The sequence below is a fragment of the Typopeltis vanoorti genome, chromosome 1 (assembly GCF_054136105.1).
Source record: "Typopeltis vanoorti isolate ZY-2024b chromosome 1, IOZ_Tvanoo_1.0, whole genome shotgun sequence".
Taxonomy (NCBI): Eukaryota; Metazoa; Arthropoda; class Arachnida; order Uropygi; family Thelyphonidae; genus Typopeltis; species Typopeltis vanoorti.
Window position 1 is genome coordinate 119,748,248 of NC_143549.1, and position 25,391 is coordinate 119,773,638.

The 25,391-nt window shown below is 36.6% G+C and overlaps 1 protein-coding gene across 1 annotated transcript in view; it reads left to right on the forward strand.

Annotated features, from left to right (window-relative positions):
• Positions 1 to 4,786: 4,786 nt before the first annotated feature.
• Positions 4,787 to 25,391, forward strand: part of Naxe (NAD(P)HX epimerase) — a 152,761-nt gene continuing 132,156 nt past the window's right edge. Inside the window, exon 1 of the mRNA XM_090399043.1 lies at positions 4,787 to 5,005. Within this exon, the coding sequence (XP_090255169.1) occupies positions 4,860 to 5,005 (146 nt within the window). The 5' untranslated portion in view covers positions 4,787 to 4,859. The remainder of the gene's footprint in view (positions 5,006 to 25,391) is intronic.

Consider the following 25,391-nt stretch of genomic DNA (forward strand, 5'->3'; position numbering starts at 1 on the left):
AAAAGTGGACACCATTTTGAGCCCGGAAATTCTTCTCACCCCTGTACCATTTAAGGGACGCCGGGAACTTGGGGCCAATTGTAAGGGTTTGCTCGCCATGGTGGTTGTTCTGGAGATATGGTAGAGCAGTAGTTTCTCCGTTTGCTTTCTGCTCCGCAGTATTACAGACGCACACAATATAATCATATTGCCCTCTGCAAATCTCTGATCACAAGCTTTTCCGTCATCATTTGGCTTCAACCTTGTGTCAGTACTGCTTCCCAATGTCAGGGGTAGTGACCCCAGCAGGTACTTATTTAATGGCGGCACTACTCGCCATGTCACCGAGTTGTCATTGGGCTTTGTGAGGTTTTAAGTGAGACAGAGTTGTCACTTCTGCTTCCCCACGCCCTGATAGCTCAGTCGCTGTTGGTCCACGGCTGCTTATTCGCCAGATTGCTCTGTTTATATCGCAGCTAGCCTCCATATCTGAAGGCTGTTCCCCGATCCGCCACCTGGGGACGCACCCGGTAGTAAGCTCTGCCCCGGGCACTACTACTACTAATAGTCTAGACTAGTCTAGTAGTAATAGACTATTACTACTAATAGTCAAATAATTAATACAACTGTGGTGTCATCTGTAGATAGCAGGATAGCTAAGCAATTTTCTTTCTCTAGTTGGGCTTGTCAACACTAGGATGCCCTACAAACAATGACAATGATAAGAAGTAAAAGATTTACTCCCTAGTTTTAAAAAACATGACAGCTTTGCCACGGACGATTAGTGTGCAAAGTCGCCCAATGTGCGCTATTCGCAAATTTAAGTTTACAGGATCTTTATAACGTCTTTGTCCATATTAGATATATGTTTAATTGATGAACGAAAGTAATATTCTTTATATTTAATTAATTACTTAATGTTTTTCCTATCAATTATGAAACTTTTTTTTTTGACGTACCCCCACGTATCGACTCGCGTACCCCTTGCGTTATGCGTACCACACCTTGGAAACCACTGCCCTAGTGGACGGGATCTGCTGCAAGTGAGACAGACTGTAGAAGAAGAAGGAATTGGTTTAAGAAATTACATCGACAATAGCTCTGAGCCAATGCTTCAAGCAATTACACAAGAGGGCCTTCTAAAAGCAACAGGAAACAAATCCGATTATAAAAAGGAACAACAAAATAACCGATATGTGCGCTGGAAAAATAAAACCTTGCATGGCCAATTTCTTCGAGATACTGAGGACAAAATGGATGTGAACAAGAGTGGGCAATGGCTACATCACGGATACATTAAAAAAGAAACAGAAGGATTTATTCTAGTAGCTCAAGAACAGGCATTACAAACTAATTGAATCAAAGCAAAAATTTTCAATATCAATAATAACAGCAAATGTAGATTATGCGATCAGAAAGATGATGTCAGGTCTATTTTGTTCCAAATGCATTTGGAACAAAATAGACCTGACATCACAATGATCGATACAAAATTAATAATGTAAAAAACTCATGTACAAAGATTATTTAATAGTATAATTTTCTCCTGTGTGTCACAGGCATCTTCAATACATATTAAGCTCAAATTAAACAACTGACAATTCCAAAAAACTCCACCTAAGTGGCTGGTGTAAGATAACTAAAAAGGTCAATAAATTTCCTAAAAATAAAAAAAATATATGAAAAAATTATACTATTAAATAATCTTTGTACATGAGTTTTTTCCGTTATTAATTTTGTATCGATATGTCTACTCAGGGTATACCTCTTTTAAAACTTATCACAATTATCGAACATCGACAAGTTTGGATTATTGATATCGCAGTACCCAGTGATAACAACATTAACAACAAAGAACTGGAAAAAATTACTAAATATTGAGATCTGGCAATCGAAGTTGGCTGACTGTGGCTTAAACACACCAAAGTCATCCCAATAGTTATCGCATTTGGTGAAACTTCAAAGAAGCTATCCAACTATTTACAGCAATTAAACATCAATGAAGTAACCCCATACGACTTACAAAAAACACCATTACTTGGAACAGTGCATATTTCATGATGCTACCTGATTAACTATTCTTAGATTCTTGGGTAGAATATGAATTGTTCTGTATCACCAGTCAAATTTTTATTTATATCATATCTTAAAATTGAAACATACTATTTGATTTTTAAGACCATGGATTTAATAAACATTTATACAAATCGTCTACTAGTTTCGCTAACTGTAACTGTTTAGTTTGTCAAGACGAGAAAAGTTATGCTAGTACAATATTAAATGCAAAAAACAAAAGAATGAAGTAACGATTTAAAAACAGTTAGACAAATTGGAGAGCACGCTTGACATCACACGCGTAAGGCGTGAAGACTTCGTTATTGTTATTAAGTCGCGTTTTATAATTTTTCGTGTAATTTAGTTCCGTTAATCTTAATGAATTTAACAGATTTTTCTATATGTTTCCCTGGTTTCTATTGAGATTATTATCGGAAAAACACGACTTAATAACAATAACTAAGTCTTCACGCCTTATGCGTGTGATGTCACGTGCTCTCCAATTTGTCTAACTGTTTTTAAACCGTTACTTCATTCCTTTGTTTTTTGCATTTAATACTAGTATAACCTTTCTTATCTTGACAAACCTAGACAGTTACAGCTAGCGTAATTAGTAGACGATTTGTTGAAAAGTTTATTAAATCCATGATATTAAAAATCAAATAGTATGTTTCAATTTTAATGAAAAGACCGGATAACAACTTTCAGTATATGATATCTTATCTTTAATGTATATCAATTATGTGATAAAATAATAATAATAATAACAACAGCAACAACAATAACAAATTAAAAAATCAGCTAACGCCTTTTATTTCTTTCCAAGAAGAGCATTCACTACTGGTTAACTGCTTCATCCTAGACTTTTTCTCCACAGACTACTTTTTGGTATCTGTCCATGAGTCATTATCACATCCACATCACCAGTTTAATACCCATCCCCATTTATTTTAATTTGTGTAACAGTATTCCATGGGATATTTTCACTAAAAACACACGTAATAACCACAGTAATGACTATTTAATTCGTAAATATTTCATCCCAAGTATCTTGGGACATCATCAGTACAGTAGTTTAAACAATACTAGGAATAACATACAGTTAGGGTGCATGATTACAATGGAATCTCAATATGCGTGCAGTAACGTGTTGTATAAGAAAATTAAATATTTACAAATTAAGTAGTCATTAGGTTATTACGTGTGTTTTTAGTGATGAATTCACCACAGGATTCGTTATATAAAAATTCAAACGCTTTAGCAAAAATCTAGCAATATCACTCTGTAACCTTTCCCCTTGTCCAACCCGCTGACACAGTATTGTAAAAAGTTAATAAATTACTAAGGCAAGACCGACCTTTAACGAGATCATACCCCCCCCCCCTTCCATAAAGTATCATATTCTTATCCACCCATTCCTGAATTCTGTATTTAACTAACTTTTGTAATACTTTTACCACCACTTATAGTGACCCATCAGTAATTTCCTACCTCAGTCTTAGAGCCTCTTTATACTAAGGAACTATTTTACCTATCTTCCACTTACTAGGGAACTTACCAGAGCTAAGTAACAGATACTGACAATTCTTTGCAATTTCACATAATACCCGAGCCAGTAGCGTACTCAATATTTAAATTTTTTTTGGGGGGGGGAGTTGAATAGACAATTTGAGAATACACACTCTGCATTGCATAAGACCTGTGACTGAGCATTTTCAGTGATCGCTGATTCATAAGTAGTATAGAAATAGAAGCCACGACACAACATAAATAAAAAAATGAATATTAATTAAGAAAATATTTTCTAGTGTTTTTTTCTTTTTCTTTGGAGGGCAGAGCCTTCCCCCCCCCCTGGGTGCGCCACTGACCCGAGCTGATATCCCATCCAAACCCACAGCAGTACAGTATTTGAATTTAAATCCTGAGGTTATCATAAGCACCTCTGATTCATTTACCTCAATTCTGATAGATAAGACAGAAATATCTTCACATGATAGACTTTTGAAATAATAAGATGAGCCTGTGTAGCTCAGCAGAAGTGGCATTTGCACTCTACAGTGCTTGACCGCACGACGAAAGGCGTTCGAAAGGCTTAGAAAAAGAGGAACTTTTTCTAAGCCTTTTCTCGACCGGATCCAGAGTTAGTCGATCTCTGGCACAGGCTAGCGGGTTTTTCCTCTCGGAAACTCGGGTTTTTCGTCCCGTAAACTCAAGAAAATCGGCCGTCGAACCCACACTATTTTCAGACATTAAATATATTGTGTTAGGGTTAGGGACCACTAGATGGCGGCAATTACTAGCCGTCTTCTTCACTGTGTGCCGATTAATTAGTGATAGCCTTGGGTTAACTATCTCTGATTGGCTACCAGTGGAGATTAAACTGCCTACTCAGACTCCAAAAGTTAGATATGGCTAAAAAACTGCCTCGCTTACTCCCTATACGGGAATGAAAAGGCGTTAGCTTTTTTTTTTTTTTTTACTTTTGAAATAAATGGATGAATCTGCTAACACTGTTTATGTAATCTTAACCTAAGATTGTAGTGTATATTTTTAATTTCTTGTGAATTATTTTATTGTATTTTTTCTTCTTTTTAGGAAAAGGAAAAGGGAAAGGAACACATATATATTTTTAAATATCTTGTGAATTATTTTATTGTATTTTTTCATTCTTTTCAGGAATATGAAAGGGGAAAAGAAAGCTTATATCCGAACCGCTAGGTGTTACACGTGCTAAATGTAAATAGGACAGAAATTGCCCTTAAAACGTGTTTTCATCTCTATGTTTTATGGTTATTGGAGGGTGAATCCCCTCCTTCCCCCGACCGATGTTCGCACCTTTTATCATAACTCTGTGCAGACAGCATCGCCTTATTCGATCATTTCCTATATCCATTAGAAAAAAATTGGAAAATATGGAAATACACTCTGAAACTTCAAATATTTCACATTCTCCGTCACCGAAATTTTTAAGGTAAATTAATTTTGAAGAATATATTTTAAGATCTACTTTAACGGTCTGTATTGTTTTTTATGCCTTTTTCATGACGTTCCGTGTCGAGTCAGCGATCAAGTAATCCAATCAAATTTTACCATGCGTGCTGATCATTTAGATATTCTTATCAAACGGTTATGACTTTCTAATACGCATGCTCTGTTGTGTTTTTGTACCAAGAGGCAAATTAGAATGGGAAAGGGAATAGTAATTATTTTGTCGGTGCGAATAGGAAAACTATTAAAACTATTACCAAGATGTTATTATTAGAATAAGAAGTGAGCAAATTAGACTTCTATTTTGCCTTTGAACACGTGAGACCATGCGAAATTGTTAATTTTTCAGTTTTGAGTGCTTGATTTGTTTGAAGAAAATTTTAATAATTGTGATAAGGTATAATATTATTTGGGCAGGTGATGAGGGAGGAAGGGGATTATTTTTCTTAACTATTGTAATGCTTATATAAACCATTAATGGACCATTAATAACAAATATTATTTCTAGGCAACACCTTGCATAATGATAATGCGGGTTGAATATAGTTTTTAAGTGACATTTTATTCCTATTAATGGCGAGGAGGCTATGAATAGTTGCTTTAGCAGAACTGGACAGGGCATTACAAGCCATTTGTATTTTACCATGATGTAAGTAAAGAGAAAGTTTGCATGTATAGTACGTTCTGGCTATGGTGTTGGTGTGTGTGTGTGTGTGTGTGTGGCCAGAACAAGGACAGCAACAATTTCATCCTTTTTGTTGTTATATTGAAATACACTGTACATTTTCATTTTTCCCATAGTGCAGTTAGTGCAATATGTCATTGGTAGTTGGTAATAAATGAATCTTGTCTGGGATGTTATGTTATAACCTTTAAGTGCTTTTATACCAAAGATAAGCTGATTTTGCATGGAGGTGGTAGGGTTTCTGTCCAGGAAACTTCAATATTTACTCCTACAACATAAAGGACAAACTGGATGGGTTACACTTAACATATAATATACAGGCCTCAGCTGTAATTCCAACGAATTCAGTATCTATATCAAGTACAATACACAAGAAAAAGCAGTGTCATTTTCATGTCAAGCAAAATGAGGGGAAAAAAAAAATCAAAAAGCCAGTTATTAGAAAATAGCAATGAGAGAGAAGACGCCAAATATAAATTAAACCAACCGATATAAAAGGAATAGGTATTCTGTCGTGTGTTCTTATTTATTTATTTATTATTTTTTTTTTTTCATGTCTTCTCTGGTATGCCTTATGGCTTGAGAAATATAAATTACTGGGAGGAAACACCCTGCCACATCTGTATGAGATTAACTTATCTCACCTTAATAAAAAAAAAAAAAAAAAAAGTACATTTTTTGCATCATAGGTAGGGTTCACATCCAAGTTGTTACTGAATGAGTTATTATTTTACAGCATCTCCATGGACTGCAGAGACTCAACACATGAGACCCAAATCAACCATCATGCACACACACAGATCCTATCATACCTCTCCTTGAATCCATTCACCATCAGGGAACGCGCAACCAGGTCTTGCAATTCCATTTTGCTCGCCACTCTCCATGCGAAAAATCTGGTCCACGCATCCCTGTTAACCACAATCTTAGCACAATTTCCACAGATTGTCCCTAGTTCTCTGACTGTTTGTCATATTTTAAACAATTTCACTTGCATCAATTTTATAAAATCTTTTTAATATCTTAAAAAGTTTCTATCATGTTTCCTCTTTTCTGCCTATTAACCAACCTTTGCAGCCCATAAACCTTCAACCTATATACTTGAAGTTCCACAGACTTGTAACCATCTTGGCCCTCGTTTCTGAATCTTCTCAACCACCTCCTGGTCCCCAAGAAACCCAGGTAACCAAATCTGTACACAGTAGTCAAGATATGACCAAAACATAGCCTTGTAAAGAAGGATAATAACCTCCTTATCTCGAATGCAAAAAAAGACTTGTTAGTCTTTTTTGCATTCGAGTAATTCAGTGAGCTATACCAACTTTTGCAATAAGCCCTCCGAACTTCAACTCTTTGTCTACCATTATCCCCAAATCCCTAGCCTTATTAATTTTCTTCAATCCAATACCATCAATATGATACATCATATGCATCCTTTGCAACCTGAAGTGCATATACACTTGCAACATTAAGTTGACAATGATTATCCTTTGCCCGTAATGCCAGTTTATTTAAATAATTCTGCAGGATCTACATCACCTTTATCAACAGTTGTTCTTCCCAGTTTTGCATTGTCAATAAACAACTGACTATCTCCTCTTGAATCTTTCCCTATGTCATTGATATACAAATTAAAGAATAATGGCCCTACTACCAAACCCCAAGATACTCCACTACTCACCACCATCATTCTCCTAGATTCCACTCCACCATATACTGCTGTCTGATGTCTTCAATTTGCCTATCCATGCTACTAGCCTTATATCCATTCTCTTTACAAAGCCATGTGACATTAAATTAAGAATTATAAACACTTTAACACAAGAATATTTTAATGTTTGCCAAATATTTCAGTCTGAAACTAGCAGACTGTTCTCAGTGGCTTGATATGAACAGTTTTTACAAGGTGGAATACAAATAATTGATCATTCAAAAGTAGAATGAACCTCATGATATTACATTGCTAAGCATTAAAGAGAGGTAAATTTCATCAGTGATGAATAAATTATAGGTATCAATTCACAGTTTCATATAACAATTTTAATTTATAAATTCAATTAAAGATAACATTAGACTAATGTAAGAATTAAAGGTTTCAATTTAAAAAAAAAAAATTTTTTTTTAGTGTGTTATCTGGAAAAATGGGAAAGTTTAATCCAGATAACACACTAATTTTTTTTTTTTTAATTGAAATCTTTAATTCTTACATTAGTTTTGCCAGTTTTGCAAAATATGAAACTATGCAACTGAATTAATGCCTATAATTTATTCATCACTGATGAAATTTACCTCTCTTTTATGCTTAGCAATGTATATCATGTGGAATTTTGGGTTTATTTTGGCCTATTTGGCTAATTCTCTCTCTCTCTCTCTCTCTCTCATAGTCTGCTTTCACTTTCCTTACCATACTAGTCACACTTCTTGCTTGCACTTTGTACTTCTTGTGAGTATGTTGATCACTTTTTTTCTTTGTTTCCTCCATAATATTTTTTTCTTTTGCAGCTCTTACTTTATATCCCTACCTCATCCACTTAATTCAAACTTGGTTTATTCTCCTGACCTTGGCTATGCAGTCTGATACTGCTACTCTCAAGCAATCTCTGACCACTTGCCATGCACAACTGACATTCTTTCCTTGTAGCTTCTCAAGTCATGGCACTGTTCCATGATGACTCCTGAGTCTCTCATAATCACCAGCCTTATAGTTGAACATAAGCCCCTTTCTGACAGAGAACTCCATGTGTTCGGCAACTTCCTTGAACAAGATTGCATGGTCACTCTCTCCAATTGGAGGCAGAGTGTCTACCTTGGTTATGGATACATCGTCTGATGCTATTATCCGATCCAACACCCTCAACCCCCCCCGGTCCCCTCTATCACATGTTGTTTCATATAATTATCCTTTACCAACTGTATAAACTTCCAATTGATGCTCCCATAGTTAAAGTCTCCCATAATAATTTTTCAGCCTGTATCTCATTGTGCTAATCTGCCAATACATGGCATCTATATTTTCCATTTACAGAGGGTTCTACAACAGTACCAAATATTATATCTTGTTCATTTCAGTTTTAAGTCACATAGTTGTGAAGTTTTATGCGTTGCTGTTTGATAGGACTCAGTTTATGTTCTGTCATGTTAAGAGTACTCCTTTATAGTCCCCCCCCCTAAAAAATACTAAACTTTTTTTTTAATCATTATTGTAATCTTCAATTTAAGTTGCTCTGTCAACACAAACTACTCAAAAAATTTAGTTTTCTTTCAGATGTTCTCAAATTCTGATTCTCCCTCTCTCTCTCTCTTTCTTCCTAAACTTTTTTTTTATATTCTCACTAAAGAAAGGTAAGCCTATAGTACATCATTTCTTTACACAATCAGGAAACTCTGTTCTAGAGACTTCAGGCTTCTAATAAGTGGGATGATGGTCTCACATTGGGTAAAGAAATTCTCTCCCACAAACATCCATGGCCACAGCAGGATGCAACCTACAGCCTGTTGTTTGGCATTGGAAAACTAACCACCTAGCAGATTGCTTGCAGTCATCACTTGCACCCTGCCACTCTAACCACTCCGGCAATGAACCTCTGTAAATTAAAGATACCACAAAATTATATACAGTGGTACCTCGACATACGAACTTTTCGAGATATGATCTTTTTTCATATCCCATTTTGACCTCTAGATACGAACCGTGATGCTTTTCTTTTCAAATGAACTAAAGCCTGTTTCACATTATACTTTTTTTTTTTTTTTTTTTTTTTTTAACTTTTTCATACATGTTTAGCTGAGTGCACACAGAAATCACTAGTGTAATGATTGTTGTTACTACGTCGTATTTATCTGAAATGCAACAAACGCTGCACATATTTGCTTTTTTTGTATCTATTTTGGTATTTGTGTAAACAAACAATACACTTTGTGAAAATTTTTTTAGGTTTGTATTTATTATGTGTACTGTTTCTTAATAAGTGACGTCTTTTATTGTAGCTTCACGTTTATTTTCTGAATAATCTACAAGATAAGTGTCATTTCGTTGAAGAGCATATTATTTTCAACATGGGACCAAAGAAAACTAAGAAAGAAGAGAAGAAGAAACTCACAATAGAAATTAAGAAAGAGATTGTGGAAAAATATGAGAAAGGAGTCAGACAAAGTGATCTGTGCAAGCAGTATGACTTGTCCAAATCCACCATAGCTGCAATTGTCAAGAAAGCAGACTTTTATAAGGAACTGGATGTGACCAAAGGGAGTATCTATTGTGTCATCTTGAAGAAATAAAGTTATGGAAAAAATGGAAACTTTACTACTCATCTGGATTAATGACATGTAACTCAAAGGAGATAGTGTATCTCAAAATATGATTTGTTTACACGCTCAAACTATTTACAAAGATCTTTCGCAGAACTTGCCATCCACTAGCAGTAGCAAAGACATTGGAGAAGAGTTTAAAGCTAGCAAAGGATGGTTTGAGAAATTCAAAATAGAACTGGTATCCATAGTATTGTTAGACACGGAGAAGGTGCTAGTGCTGACAAAGAAGCCACTGAAAGGTTCATGAAGGAATTCAGAAACTGATGGAATCAGAAGGTTATAGACCAGAACAAGTTTTCAACTGCAATGAAACTGGACTTTTCTGGAAGAAAATGCCTAAGAAGAACATTCATCACTAAGGAGGAAATGGCATTGCCAGGACACGAGCCAATGAAAGATAGACTAACTTTGCTTTTTTGTGCCAACTCCAGTGGTGACCTGAAGAAAGCAGGTCACCATTGGCATTGACAAGAAGTTAACAGGCACAAACTAGAGTTATGTGGAGAGGTAACAACAGCGCCTGGGTAACGAGGCAATTCTTCTGTAAGTGGATGACAGAGGTCTTTGCTCCCACAGTGAAACAGTATCTACAAGAAAAGGGTCTGCCTGAGAAAGTTCTTCTTATAATGGACAATGCTCCAGCACATTCACCAGTTGGAAGAAGATTTGGATGAAGAGTTTAATTTCATCAGAATTAAGTTGCCTTCTAATACCACACCACTCCTACAACCAATGGATCAATATGTTATTTCCAACTTCAAAAATATATACCAAAGTTCAAAGCTCTTTTCCAAAGATGTTTCGAAGTTATCACCGACACAGAATTAACCCTCAGGGAATTTCTGAAAGAATCACTTCAATATTCTTCATTGTTTACATCTTATAAGTCAGGCATGGGAAGATGTTTCTGTGAGAACTCTAAAATCAGCCTAGGAAAAGTTATGGCCTGACTGTGTCTGAGGAATTGTGTTGGAAGAACCTGAAAGTGAAATTGACATTGTAGATACGGTTGTCTCGGTAAGACCATGCATTTGGAAGTTGAAGAAGACATAGAGGATAGAGGAGCACAATGTTGAGCTGACCACTGAAGAGCTACAGGAGTTAAGAAGAAAGCAGGAAAAAGAAAGGGATGAGGAGGAAAAGCAAATATCTTCAGAGGACGAAGAAGATAGCAACAAAAAGAGAGCAATTCTAACAAGTGACATAAAAAAAAAAATCTTGCAGCACTAGGATGAATTGCAAGAATTCGTTAACAAGTGGCATCCAAATCAAGGTAGTGTTTCTAGAGCCACCAGTATCTTCAATGACAATGTCATTAATCACTTTAAAAGAGTGTTAAGGAAACAACAGATTCAGTCAATGTTGGATAGGTTTTTTAAACCTCCCTCACCTAAGAGACAAAAAGAAGCAACTGATGACAACATCTCAAATTCCTGAACCACAAAACCAGTCACAAGAAAGTTTATTATTTTTTTTTTTAACAATTTAACGGAAGATGATTTTCATACTAATCATGTAAACCCAAAGATTTCAAAAGTAAAAAAAAATTAAGATGTAATGGTATACGAAATGCATAGTTGTAAAAATGCTCCTCCATTTCTTTGCATTTTTTTCATTTAGTTCAGAATAGTTTTTTTATTTTTTGAATTTTTTTTTAAATTTTGAATCTGGGAATGGATTAATTGATTTCCCATAAGATATAATGGAAAATCAGGTTTTGAGATATGTGCCGCCGTCAGGAACGAATTAAGTTCACAAGCCGAGGTACCACTGTACTTGGTTTAATCTTTTATCCAAGTGTAAGTAAACAAAGTTTGTGCCCAAAGTAACTTTAGGACTGAGGCAACTTGTGGTGAAGGAGGTATAACTTTACATCACTTGCCTTAGTATCCCACAATGCAAAGCACATCTCCTTCTGGACATGTATAATACTATGCATTATGGGAAGGGTCACTATCCAGACCAATTTCGACCTTTATTGAGGTCTCATCAATGGGAGCCAGACCCAGAGGGAATACAAGGTTGAAGTAATGCAGAAGTCATATTTTTATATACGAGTCGCCAAAAGGTGTCGCACCTTATTATTATAATACTCTGGGTTAGAGATAGTTAGTTGTTGAAAGTTTTCCCACTTGGTTATACTATAAATTAAAGATCCCACAAAATTATATACTTAGTTTAATCCTTTATCCAAGTGTAAACAAACCAAATTTGGCCTGAAGTATCTTCAGGACTGGGGCAATCATGGTAAAGGTGGTATCACTCACATAAACTTGGATAAAGGATTAAACCAAGTATATAATTTTGTGATATCTTTAATTTATAGTATAACCAAGTGGAAAAACTTTCAACAGCTAACTATCTCTAATCCAGAGTATTATAATAATAAGGTATGACACCTTTTTTTTCAACTCGTATATAAAAATGTGACTTCTGCATTACTTGGTATCACCTCTGGGTCTGGTTTCCACTGATGAGATCTCAATAAATGTTTAAACAGGTCTGGATAGTGACCCTTCCCATAATGCATAGCATTATACATGTTGCAAGGAGATGTGCTTTGCATCATGGGATACTAAGGCAAGTGATGTGAAGTTATATCACCTTTACCACGAGTTGCCCTAGTCCTGAAGATACTTCAGGTGCAAACTTTGTTTGCTTACACTTGGATAAGGGATTAAACCAAATATATAATTTTGCAGTATCTTTAATTTATAGTATAACTAAGTGGGAAAAACTTTCAACAAACGAACCTCTGTAATTTATTAACCATGATATCCTTTAAATTGAAAAACCTGGTTTTGAATCCAGTTTAGGAATGAATAATCTTTACTTTCAACTAAAGCTGATTTAGCCAATTTCACGGAGGAAGGATTTTCCTCAGGAAACTTTATTTCATCCTGCCAAACAGGAAAAAGAATGCATGCAATTAAGTCGTACTACACTGTCTTCACAATTGGACAGCATCAGCACTAGATTTGTCTTGTTTTTATATTGCAGCATAGTTACATGAAGCATATCAAATAATATTTCGTATATTATATATTCTTCTGCAGGGAATCCATGGACTTGCTGAGGAAGGGCCATTTTACGAGGGCAGTCTGAAAAGTTCTCGGCCTCAACCATAGATGGCAACATTATCGGGAAGATTTTTTTTTTCTAAGTTGGTACATCTGTCATAACCATCCATGTGAAATTGCAAGTCATTCTATCAAGTAGTTTTTTTTTACAGCTGTCTGAAGCAAAAGTGTTTTCTGTATCCCTTGAAATGGATAAAATTGAGTATTATGTGGTTATAAAATTCTTTGTAAAAAGAAGGTTTAACGCAGCGACGTAGTGAGGCTACGGCCAATGTGGCCCCCTCCGTAGGCCCAAAAGTTGAGATTTTTAACTTTAGAACGGTGCAATTTTCTTTCCTGGCCATAGGTGCCAAAATTTCTCACTATTCCTCACTGCGTCTCTGGTTTAACGCTAAACAAAATTCATTCGAAGTTCATAAAAGTTTATGGACACTTTTCTCCTTGATTTTCGACAATTAAGAAATATTGGCCCCGAAAATTGACCATACCAGCCTTGAAGATGATCCACGTGAAGGACCTCCAAAAAGTGTAATAACACCAGAAATCATTGATCAGGTGCATGATATGGTATTGGATGACTGGCGAGTCAAAGTGTTTGAAATTGCTGAGACTATAGGCACTTCAAAAGAACATGTAGGATATATTTTGCATGAAGAATTGCAAAAGAAAAAAGATGGGTGCTGCTTGCTCACAGCAGATCAAAAACACACTCTCATGAAAATCTCAGAACAGTGCTTGGAGCGTTTTAACAAGAACAAAACTGATTTTGTGCATCAATTTATTACTATGGATAAAACTTGGATTCACCATTACACACTGGAATCCAAACAGCAGTCAAAAAAGTTGACAGAAGTTGGTTGTTCAGTGCCAAAGAAGACAAAGTTGGCTCCATCAGCAGGAAAGGTCGTGGCATTGGTGTTTTGGAATGCTAAAGGCATTTTGTTTATTAATTATCTTGAAAAGGGTAAAACAATAACCAGGGAATATTATTCTTATCTTTTAACCAGACTCGACAAAAAAATTCGTGAGAAAAGACCCGGTTTGCAGAAGACAAAAATCATATTTCATCAGGACAATGCACCTGCCCACAAAAGTGTTTTGGCAATGGGAAAATTAAGGGATCTGCACTATGAATTGTTGGAACATCCATCCTATTCCATAGATTTGGCTCCCTCTGAATAAATTTGTTTTTTCGTTGTTAGGCTGAAAACATTTCAGCCCACCCTCGTAGTAACTTAAATATCTGTCATAACTCTCTTTGAACACGTTTCCTGTAGACTCACAATATCTAACAGTAGCTTATTCCACACAGCATTAGCTATGGAAAGAATCAGGACTTGTAGGCTTCCTAGCCACATACCTTTAGACAGTTTCCAACAATGACCCTGAGTGCTAACCAACTATAAGCTGCAGTATCTCACATGTATATTATAAGTATCCCAAACCAACTTGTATGTTTCTTTCATATCTCCTCTCATCTGTCTATTCTTGAAACTTTGAAGACCACATTCCCTCAATCTCATTGTCAAAGTACTGGAGAAATTAGTTGAGTAAAATACAGGAATAAATAGATGGAAATACTGTATAGGGGAGTGAGGGGAAACATGGTTTTGTGAAGGGTAGATCATGAATCAATTACTTGCTCACATTTTATAATACAGTGACAGCTGAATTGGATATGGGTAATGGGTTTACAGTGATACTGCTGGACTTTGCAAAAACCCTTGACAGGATACCACATGGAATCCTAATCAGTAAACTGCAACACATGGGGATGGATAATAGGGTTTGTGAGATGGATAGGAGGGTGGTTGATGGAGAGAAATGAGAGAGTAGTTTATTCAGGAGCAGAGTCCAAAAGAAGGCATCTGACTAGTGGTGTGCCACAGGGTTCCGTTCTTGGACCACTGTTATTTAATTTGTTCGTTAATGATTTAGGAAAGGATCTGAGAGGAACTGATCAGTTATTTGTCAATGATGCAAAGTTGGGTAGAGCAATAGTTGATACACACGATGTCAAAATTTTGCAGGATGATTTTGGATAGATTGGCAGACTGGGCTAAGTAGAATGGATGTCAGTTTAATGTGGCAAAGTGTAAGGTTATGCATTTTGGGGTGAAAAGATTATCAGCAGTATACCACATAGGTGGAACTGTACTGCAGGAAATTGATAAAGCCAGAGACTTTGGAGTTTTAGTGGAGAGGGAGTTAAAATTTAGGCGGCACATAGGAAAAGTGACTAAATCAGATCACTTGTTTAGTGAAGAATACTTTGATGAGCAGAGACAAGTAGGTTATTGTTCCTCTTTATCGAGCCTTGATAAGATCCCATCTTGACTACTATGTGCAGATCTGGGTGATAGGGTTTCTTGGTGATGGGGAGGAGGTAGAAAGGATGCAGAGGCGAGTGACAAAGATGGTAGCAGGTCTATGGAACGAACCTTACAAGAATAGGTTGAAGATTTCCAGGGTACTGAAACTGGTTGATAGGTGGAAAAGGGGTGATATGATTGAGACATTCAAATTACTTAGGAGTTTTTACAAGATTACAGAGGAAATATTTCATAACAGTTGTGGTGGGAGAACTAGAGGCCAGATGGGAACTGAGCAAGAGTGTAGTTAGCAAGGGTGTTAGAACTAGGATTTTTACTTGAAGAGAGTGGTGAGTGACTCGGCCTAACAATGAAAAATGAATTTATAATTTCAGTTTCAGCCCCCAATCTGTCAACATGTATTAGCGATAGCCATCAAAGACATGTCAAACATACTGTGAAAATCCAAACTACCCCCATATTTGAGCATAGCAGGCATGCAGGCTGGTGACTCGATAGGCTACAGGAATGAATGAGATGGTAATACATTCAGGAAACTACGAGATTAGTTGGTGCATAATTTTTGCTATCAGTCTAAGATGCGAGATCATATCTGGAGGAAAGCTGTGTAATGGTATGCAAGAGAGGCACTGTCGAGACTGCATTATGGCAGAGAGACTGGATCTTCTCTGTATGGAAGAGACACAAGGGTGGTCTGAAAAGTTCTTGGTTTAACAATGAAAAAAACGAAGTTACAATTTCAAAATTATTTTTATTTTTCAACATAATCTCCCTTAAGACTAATACATTTATTCCAGTGATGATCTCTCCATTATCCGTCCCTGTAGTGGTTCTCAGTAAGATATGCAAAATACCCCTCTACAGTTGCAATCACTCTTGATTCGAATAAAAACGCTGACCAGCAAGGAAGAGTTTTAGTTTTGAGAAGAGAATAGAAGTCAGAGGGAGCCAAATCTAGGGGATGGGATGGATGTTCCAACAATTCATAGTGCAGATCCCTTAATTTTCCCATTGCCAAAACACTTTTGTGGGCAGGTGCATTGTCCTGATGAAAGATAATTTTTTTTTCTTCTCCAAACCAGGTCTTTTCTCATGAATTTTTCATCTAGTCTGGTTAAAAGATCGGAATAATATTCCCCAGTTATTGTTTTATCCTTTTCAAGATAATTAATAAACAAAATTCTTTTAGCATTCCAAAACACCGATGCCATGACCTTTCCTGCTGATGGAGCCAACTTGGTCTTCTTTGGCACTGAACAACCAACTTCTGTCAACTTTTTTGACTGCTGTTTGGATTCTGTTGTGTAATGATGAATCCAAGTCTCATTCATAGTAATAAATCGAAGCACAAAATCAGTTTTGTTCTTGTTAAAATGCTCCAAGCACTGCTAAGAGATTTTCGTGAGAGTGTGTTTTTGATCTGCTGTGAGCAAGCATGGCACCCATCTTTTTTCTTTTGCAGTTCTTGATGCAAAATATATTCTACATGTTCTTTTGAAGTGTCTGTAGTCTCAGCAATTTCAAACACTTTGACTCGCCGGTCGTCCAATACCATATCGTGCACTTGATCAATGATTTCTGGTGTTACACTTTTTGGACGTCCTTCACGTCATCATCATCTTCAAAGCTGGTATGGCTACGTTTAAACTTGGCAACCCATTTCTTAATTGTTGAAAACGAAGAGGAGAAGAGTGCCCATAAACTTTTATGAACTTTGCATGAATTTCTTTTGCCATTAAACCTTCTTTTACAAAGAATTTTATAACTGCATGATACTCAATTTTATCCATTTCAAGGGATAGTCAACACTTTTGCTTTAGACTAGCGCTTCCCTAACTGTTGGCCGCATCCCCCTTGGGGCCGTAGATTTTGTTCAGGGGGCTGTGAAATAATGAAAACAAATTGAAAATGTTTTAAGCTAAGATTTTTTTATCTTAAAAGAAACCTTATTTAATTTTTATTATTTATTATTTCTTTTGTTATTTTTTTATATTTTAATGGGAGAAAAATCACACATTGGTGCGGGTTCACAAATTTTGCTTCCTGCATATTTCGGCACCTAATGAATATTAGTAAATATATGCTTATTCATATGAGTTTCATTTTAAAGTAGAAATCCAAGAATTGCAGTTTTAAATATTTCACGTGCTATTGAGTTTTCGTGTAGCAGTATTGAAACACATCCATCACATAAAATTGTTATTAAACTTTTATGTTTTTAATTCTTTCTTTATTACTAATCATTTTACATTTCATGTGCTTGTACTGCAAATGTACAATAACAATATATCTAAAAAAAAACAAAAAAAAAACAGCTATTGCCTTTTTATTCCCGTATATAGGGAGTAGGCGAGGCAGTTTTAGCCCCATCTAACTTTTGGAGACTGAGTGGGTAGTTCAGTCTCCACTGGTATCCAATCAGAGATAGCTGGCCCAAGGCTATCACTAATTAAGCGGTATGCAGTGAAGAGAGACAGCTCAACAAATGCCGCCATCTCGTGGTCCCTAACACTCGTATTTAATGTCTGAAATAATGTGGGTTCCACGGTCGATTTTCTTGAGTTTATTGGACGAAAAACCAGAGTTTCTGGGAGAAAAAACCCACTTGCCCATGCCAGAGATCGACTAACTTGGGAACTGGTAGAAAAAAAGCTTAGAAAAATTTCTTCTAGTTGCTGACTAGATTCAAAACCAAGAAGTCTTCCTTCATGTAGTCAAGCGCCGTGGTGTGCAAATGCCACATCCACTGAGCTACACAGGTTCTTATAAAAATATGAAATAATGTGCCATGTCAAATGTGTATGTAAGATGCTAAAAATGTAATATTTGCATTTGATTTTTGCAATATTTGCTGTGTATGTTTTGTATTGAATATAAATACAATAAATATTATAATAACATATGTCTATATTACGATTTTTTTTGAGGGGGGCGTGAAATATATTAATTTTTCCAAAGGGGGGCCCTCACATCCTGAAGTTTGGGAAGCACTGCTTTAGACAGCTGTATAAAACAAAGTACTTGATAGAATGACTTGCAGTTTCACATGGATGCTTATGACGGATGTACCAACATAGAAAAAGAAAATTCATGCCCATAGTGTTGCTATCTATGATCGAGGCCGAGAACTTTTCAGGCCACCCTCATATATTGCTGTGCATTATATTAAGTTGTCACTATCCAGACCAGTGATATTTCACAATCAAACTTTGTTTGTCTGCAATTGGTAAAACAAGAATATAATTTCTTATAAAGTATGGTATACTTAGTAACCAAGAGAAGAAATTCTACAACTTTTTCTGATCTAGAAGAGTAGTTTAATAATATGCCATTTTATTACTTGTGTATGGAAAATATGACTTCTGCATTGATTATTATTATACAGATATATCCATGGAGTCGCTCATCGTCGGAGATCCATTATTCATACACTAGTTATCATTCATACAATACCTATCATACTTTTCTTAAACTTATTCAGCGATGAAGCACCCACAACCACATCTGGCAACCCATTCACCATCCTCCGAGCAAAAAATCTAGTCTTGACACCCTTGCTAACCACACTCTTACATAACTTCCACTGGTGACCACTTGTTCTCTCCCTTCTTGCCATGTTCATGCATGAAAAAAAGTCTGCACTGTTAATCCTTAAAATCCCTTTAATGTCTTAAACGCTTCTATCACATCTCCTCTTTTTTGCCTATCATCTAATTTTTAAAATCTGCAGACTATCAATCTGTTTGAACAGGTAGCATTCCACAGCCTGTCACAATCTTTGTCACTCACCTCTGGATATTTTCCAAAACATTTTCATCCCCACAGAATCTGAGAGCCCAGATCTGTGTGCAGTTTCCCAGATGTGGTCTTATATATTGAAACAACAACAACCTCTATATCCCTGCATGTTAACATTTTCTTTAGCAGCCATGTAATCCGATATGCTGTTTTGGTTACCTTTGCAATATGCCCTCTAAACTTCAACTCCCTGTCCACAATCACACCTAAATCCTGGCCTCATCAATTTCTTGCAGTTCGGTTCCATCAATAGTACACAGCATCTGATCTCTTCCAAAGTGCAATACTTTATACTTGGCCACATTAAACTGGCACCCATTTACTTTTGCCCAAACTGCTAATCTAAGTCTTCCTATAGAAAACTCTTTGCCATCTGAATATTTCTTATGAAATCATTTCCTATATCATTAATATACAAATTAAACAATACAGGACCGTGTACACTTGCTTTCTGCTGGACTCGGTTTCTCCAAAAACCATGCTTTGATATCTGTCCATCAGCCACCCTCTAATCCAAATCACCAGGTTCATATCCATCCTCATTTGCTCCACAGTTTATGCAATAGAGTTCTGTGGGATCTTGTCAAATGTTTTTGCAAAGTATGGTGATATCACTGAGTAACTACCTCCATTATCCAACTCCATCATCACTTGATTATAAAAAGGAAGCCAATTACTAAGGCAAGACCTACCCTTCACAAACCATGTTGTCCCTTACAAAGTATCATATTCCTATCCACCCAGTCCTGAATTATGTCTTTCACCAATTTCTCTAATATCTTAACCACCACTCCTGAGATGCTGATTGGCTTATAATTTGCTACTTCTGTCTTAGAGCTTCCTTTATTCAATGGCCATGGGACTATTTTGTCCTTTTTCTACTCCAATGGCACCATTTCAGTACTAAGCTTAAATTAAGCAGCTTGGTGAGAGGAGCTGATAATTCCCTTGCATGTTCTTGTAATATATGGGCTGATATGCCTTCTAATCCCATGGCTGTGTTCATATTGAGGTTCTGCAATATTTTAAGCACCTCCATTTCTTCAACCTCTATTTTCCTATCAATCAGTGTGACATTTGGCATTGCAATATCCCCAGCTAGATGGTACATGCCTGCAAAATTCTCATTCAGTAATTCAACTATTTGATTTGGTTCTCTTACCTCTCTACCATCAGCACTTTTTAAAGTCATCCTTGCATAGTCATTCCTCCTTTTACTTGCCACATAGAAGTCTCTTTAGGATTTCTTTTGGCCTCATCAGCTTTCTCTCATAATTAGCTTTAGCCTTCCTTACCATACTGGTCAGTCGTCTTTTCTGTGCCTTATACTGCTCATGGGCATGCTGAGACTTAATCACCTTTTTCTTTATAATCCCTCCACAACCTTTTCTTTTTGTGCAACTCCTGCTTAATGAAGCTATTCATCCTACTTCTGCTTGATTTATCTTTTTGACGCCAGGTATACATTCAGATTCTGCTTTCTTCAAACACCTTTTAACCATCTCCCATACACTGTCAGCATCTCTTCCCTCCAGATTCTTATGCAATGGCTGTTGCCGAAAGCTGATTCCTCAACTTGCCATAATCACCTGCTTTGTAATTCTGCATATATCCCCTTCTTAATAGAAAATTCTGCATGTCTGGCAGTCTCCCAGGTCAAGACTTCATGACCACTTTCTACAAGGGTAAGCAGCATAACTAGATTGATTGGTGTGAAGTTCTCTAATGTAATGATCAGATCCAGCACTTGAACCTTGTTTTCCCTCCATTATATGAAGAGAATCCCTTGCATTCTCTTCCTATGACTGTATCATCCTCAGTCAACCATATTTCACTAATGTCTATAACTTTTGGTTAAGTTGTGCTAACCAATGCTAAAAACCATCAACCTCATTTCAAATACTTCTGGCATTAAGTATACATAAACTGCAATACCACCTTCATCCCACAACCTCAGTTACACCTTGTGTTACTTGCCCACTACAGTTAACCTGGGGTGCTGCATTTTGCATCACATGATCACTCTCTCTCACTTACTAACCTCTAGGTTGCCTTGACTCATGTCCACCTGCAATTCCTTAAACATTCTAGTTTCCCTGACTGTATACTTCCAATGAACAACACTTTCTCAAGACTCCTGACATTAAATCCATGTAGATGTAAGCTATTCACCTTATATAACTCTTTCTTTCTATCAAAGTCACTCCACATCACCATTCCTCCTGCACAATCTGTGTACTGACTCATTCGCAATCATAGCTTTCCATATTGGTTCATTTCTATCATACCATGGCAACAGACACAATTTTTACTTTCTCACTCTTCTTTTTTTCATCCAATAACTCTTTCATGCATTCTTGCATGCTGCACTTGTCACATGCTAAATCATTTGTACCAGCCAAAATAAATCTGTCTTTTGACTTAATCTTGAACTGACATCTTTATCTTAGCTTCAAGAAAATATGATTTTTTCACACTCTTCTGAAGGACTCCTTGTATCAGTGAATCACCATACAAAATCCAATCCTTATTTTCATACTTTTACTCTTTTGTGCTCTGCTTTCTCTCCCTTTCCTTTCGCATCTGTGTGATACCATCTGCCAGATGTTTCTCCAACCACTCAGTCGCACATTTTGTTCTGTGAAAAACTCTACTTAGGTGTGCTATCTTTTCCATTACCTGCTTGTGATTCTCTTCATTTTCCAAAACATATCATCTTCCTAGGCCTGGCTCCACTGATGAGACTTCAGTAAAGGTTTAAATAGATGTCAGTCTGAAAGGAAGTGTGCTTTGCATTATGGGATATTAAGGCAGTTGTTCCAAAGTCAATCTTCTACATACAAGTACACAAGTTGGGAAGATACTTGACTTGCAAACTTCGTTTGCTTGCACTTGGGTATGGATTGAAACAGGAATGTAATTTCTTGTGAAGTACTTTAAACCAACTGAAAAAAACATCCTATCACACTATAATATGGATGTTTGTGTGAGTGATGTAGTAGATGATATCTTTTGCTTGGTATGAGACTACTACCATGCTTATTCAATAATGATAAATTTAGTAATTTTGAAATATTAAATGTCAAGAGAAGAGGATATTGCAAAATAAGAGAGGGAATGGGTTGAGGTCTGAGTCAAGCAAAGTAATGGAGAAATGGTGAGCAAGTTGTAATAAATTTAGTTTAATCCTTTATCCAAGTGTAAGCAAACTAAGTTTGTGCCTGAAGTATCTTCAGGACTGAGGCAACTCGTGGTAAAAGTGGACCAAGCTCTCATCACTCCTTGTCTCATTATCTCCCATAATGCCAAGGAGAGCAAGTTGGTTGATGTGAATGGGAGGGTTGAAATGAGGTGAAGCAGACAGTTTAGCTTGCTTGCTAGAGAGAAAGAGAAGGGGGAGGGGATGGATGGTTTGGCAGAGGAAAGAATGAGGGATTCCATCATATTTTCTCCTTTCTTACTAAACATCACTTCTTGGTCTACTCTTTATACTCCTCTGTAGCTGATTCTTTCATTTATGCTACTCTACAAGACTTCTTAATCACTATTCTCGACATACTTCTGTCTTATTTATATATTCAGATGTGCTGCTGTTAAATATTCCATGATTATCCTCCGGTTTGGTTTCTTTTTTCTATTTCCTTTTGTGCAATCGCCCAAAGCTGTCTCTGTACTTTCCATTCATGACTTCCATATATCCTTAATTTAGGTTTATATCATACATAATAATTAAAAATTAATAAATTAATGCTAAATCTTTCTATCATCTAAGCCAGAAATTCAGCATTATGAGTACTCTCAAGGACAGAGAATTATGCATTTTGACACGATGAGAAGAGCTTGACCTCTTATAAGCAATTTAGCCACAAATGTTACTTAAAAAGATGCTATAAGTTGTTATATATATATATTTAATTCTTTACTCTTCATACCCATGCAGTTCTTTGCTAAAAAAAAAAAAAAAAAACAATGCTACAAAAACAAACTATTCTTTTACAAATGTATTCTGAGGTTGTTTATAAAATGACTATACCACTATACCTTGTTTTTTCTTGCATAGGCCAGACTGGCTGAGTAACATGAGTGATGTGACTTATTAAGTAAAAGAGAAATACATTTCAGTTTCTCACATGAGAAGTTAGTCTGGATTTCTAACTTCATGCTTTTAGAAGAAACGTTTTTGGCACATTGCCCAAAAGAGTCAAAGGCAGTAAACTACTCGTGTGCGTATGTCCATGCGCACACACATACACACACAAAAAAAGAATCCGGGCATAATCCTGCAGGCTCAACTATTTCAGTGGTCACTGAGAAGGAGGCTGCAGATAGATTATATAATATATGCAGCATATAAAGGGAGGTTATTTATTGTTCTGTTATTAATAGTTGAGTGTACTACATTTCTGTGTATTAATTTTTTTTTTTGGAGACTGAGTGGGCAGTTCAATCTCCACTGGTACCAATCAGAGATAGATGGCTCAAGGCTATCATTAATTAAGCAGTACACAGTGAAGAGAGACAGCTCAAAAATGTGCCGCCATCTCGTGGTCCCTAATCCTAACGCAATATATTTAATGTCTGAAATAATGTGGGTTCTATGGTCGATTTTCTTGAGTTTACAGGATGAAAAACCCGAGTTTCCGGGAGAAAAAACCCGCTTGCCCATGCCAGAAATCGACTAACTCAGGAACCGGTCGAAAAAAGGCTTAGAAAAATTTCCTCTAGTCGCCGACTAGACTCGAAACCAAGTCTTCCTTCGTGCGGCCAAGTGCCGTGGTGTGCAAACGCCACATCCACTGAGCTACACAGGCAAGTTGGATAGGGCTAAATGGCCTCGCCTACTCCCCGTATACGGGAATAAAAAGGCATTAGCTGAATAGCTGAATTTTTTTTTTTTTTTTTTTTTGGCATTTTATATATTATTTGTTATAGCCAATCATACCTAACCGTTTATACCAAATGACTATTTGATATAAATTATTATTATTATGGGTATCCCCATTTGCAGGAGACCCAAACTATCAAGACAATATCTATCATATCTCTTCTTGAATTCATTTGCAGACGAAGAACTCGCAACTGAGTCAGGCAATGCATTCCACTCATTCACTATCCTCCAGGCGAAAAAATCTTGTTCTCACACCCTTGTTAACCACACTTTTCCTTAATTTCCAGGGATGACCTCTTGTTCTTCCATCACTATCACACAGCTGAAACAGTTCCCCTGCATCAATCTTATAAAAACGTTTTTAGTAATTTAAATGTTTCAATCATATCCCCTCTTCTCCACCTATCAACCAACCTCTGCAATCCACAAGCTCCCAATCTATCAATGTAGGGAGCATTTTTTAAATCGCTCACCAACTTAGTCACTCTCTTCTGAACCCTCTCATCATCTTTAAGGAATCCAGGTGACCAGACCTGAGCACAGTAATCCAAATGTGGACGTATCAGTGCTTTATAAAGGGGAATAATAACCTCTTTATCTCTGGATGTTAGTGTGTTCCTCAATAACTAAGTAATTCTATGTGCAATCTTGGACACCTTAGCAATGTGTCCTCCGAACTTCATCTCTCTATCCACCAATACCCCCAAGTCCCTAGCCTCATCAACGCTTGGAGTACCGTTCCATCAATGTAGTACACAGCTGGTAATCTTATAATCCCAAAATGCATAACTTTACACTTTTCCACATTGAACTGACATCCATTACCTTTTGCCCATTTTGCCATCTTATTTAAATCATCTTGCAAACTCTCAACATCAGCTTGATTTTTTATTGCACTATCCAACTTTGCATCATCAGCAAACAACTGAATATCTCCCTTTAAGCCATTTCCTATATCATTTATATACAAATTAAACAACAGTCGCTCAAGCACAGATGTGTTGACTGGTCAGCACGTCTGACTGGTCACCTGACAGACTGGTCACCTGCCTCATCCTGGACTCTGCTCCTCTATACACCCCCTTCTGGCATCTCTCCCTGAACCATTCTCCTATCCATATCACCAGTTTGGTATCCATTTGCCATCTGCTCCAATTTGTGCAACAGTATTCCATGGGGTATCCTGTCAAAAGCCTTAGAAAAATCCAGAAGTACCACTGTATAGCCATTTTCTTTGTCCAACTCACATGTCATTCTATTATAAAATGTTAATA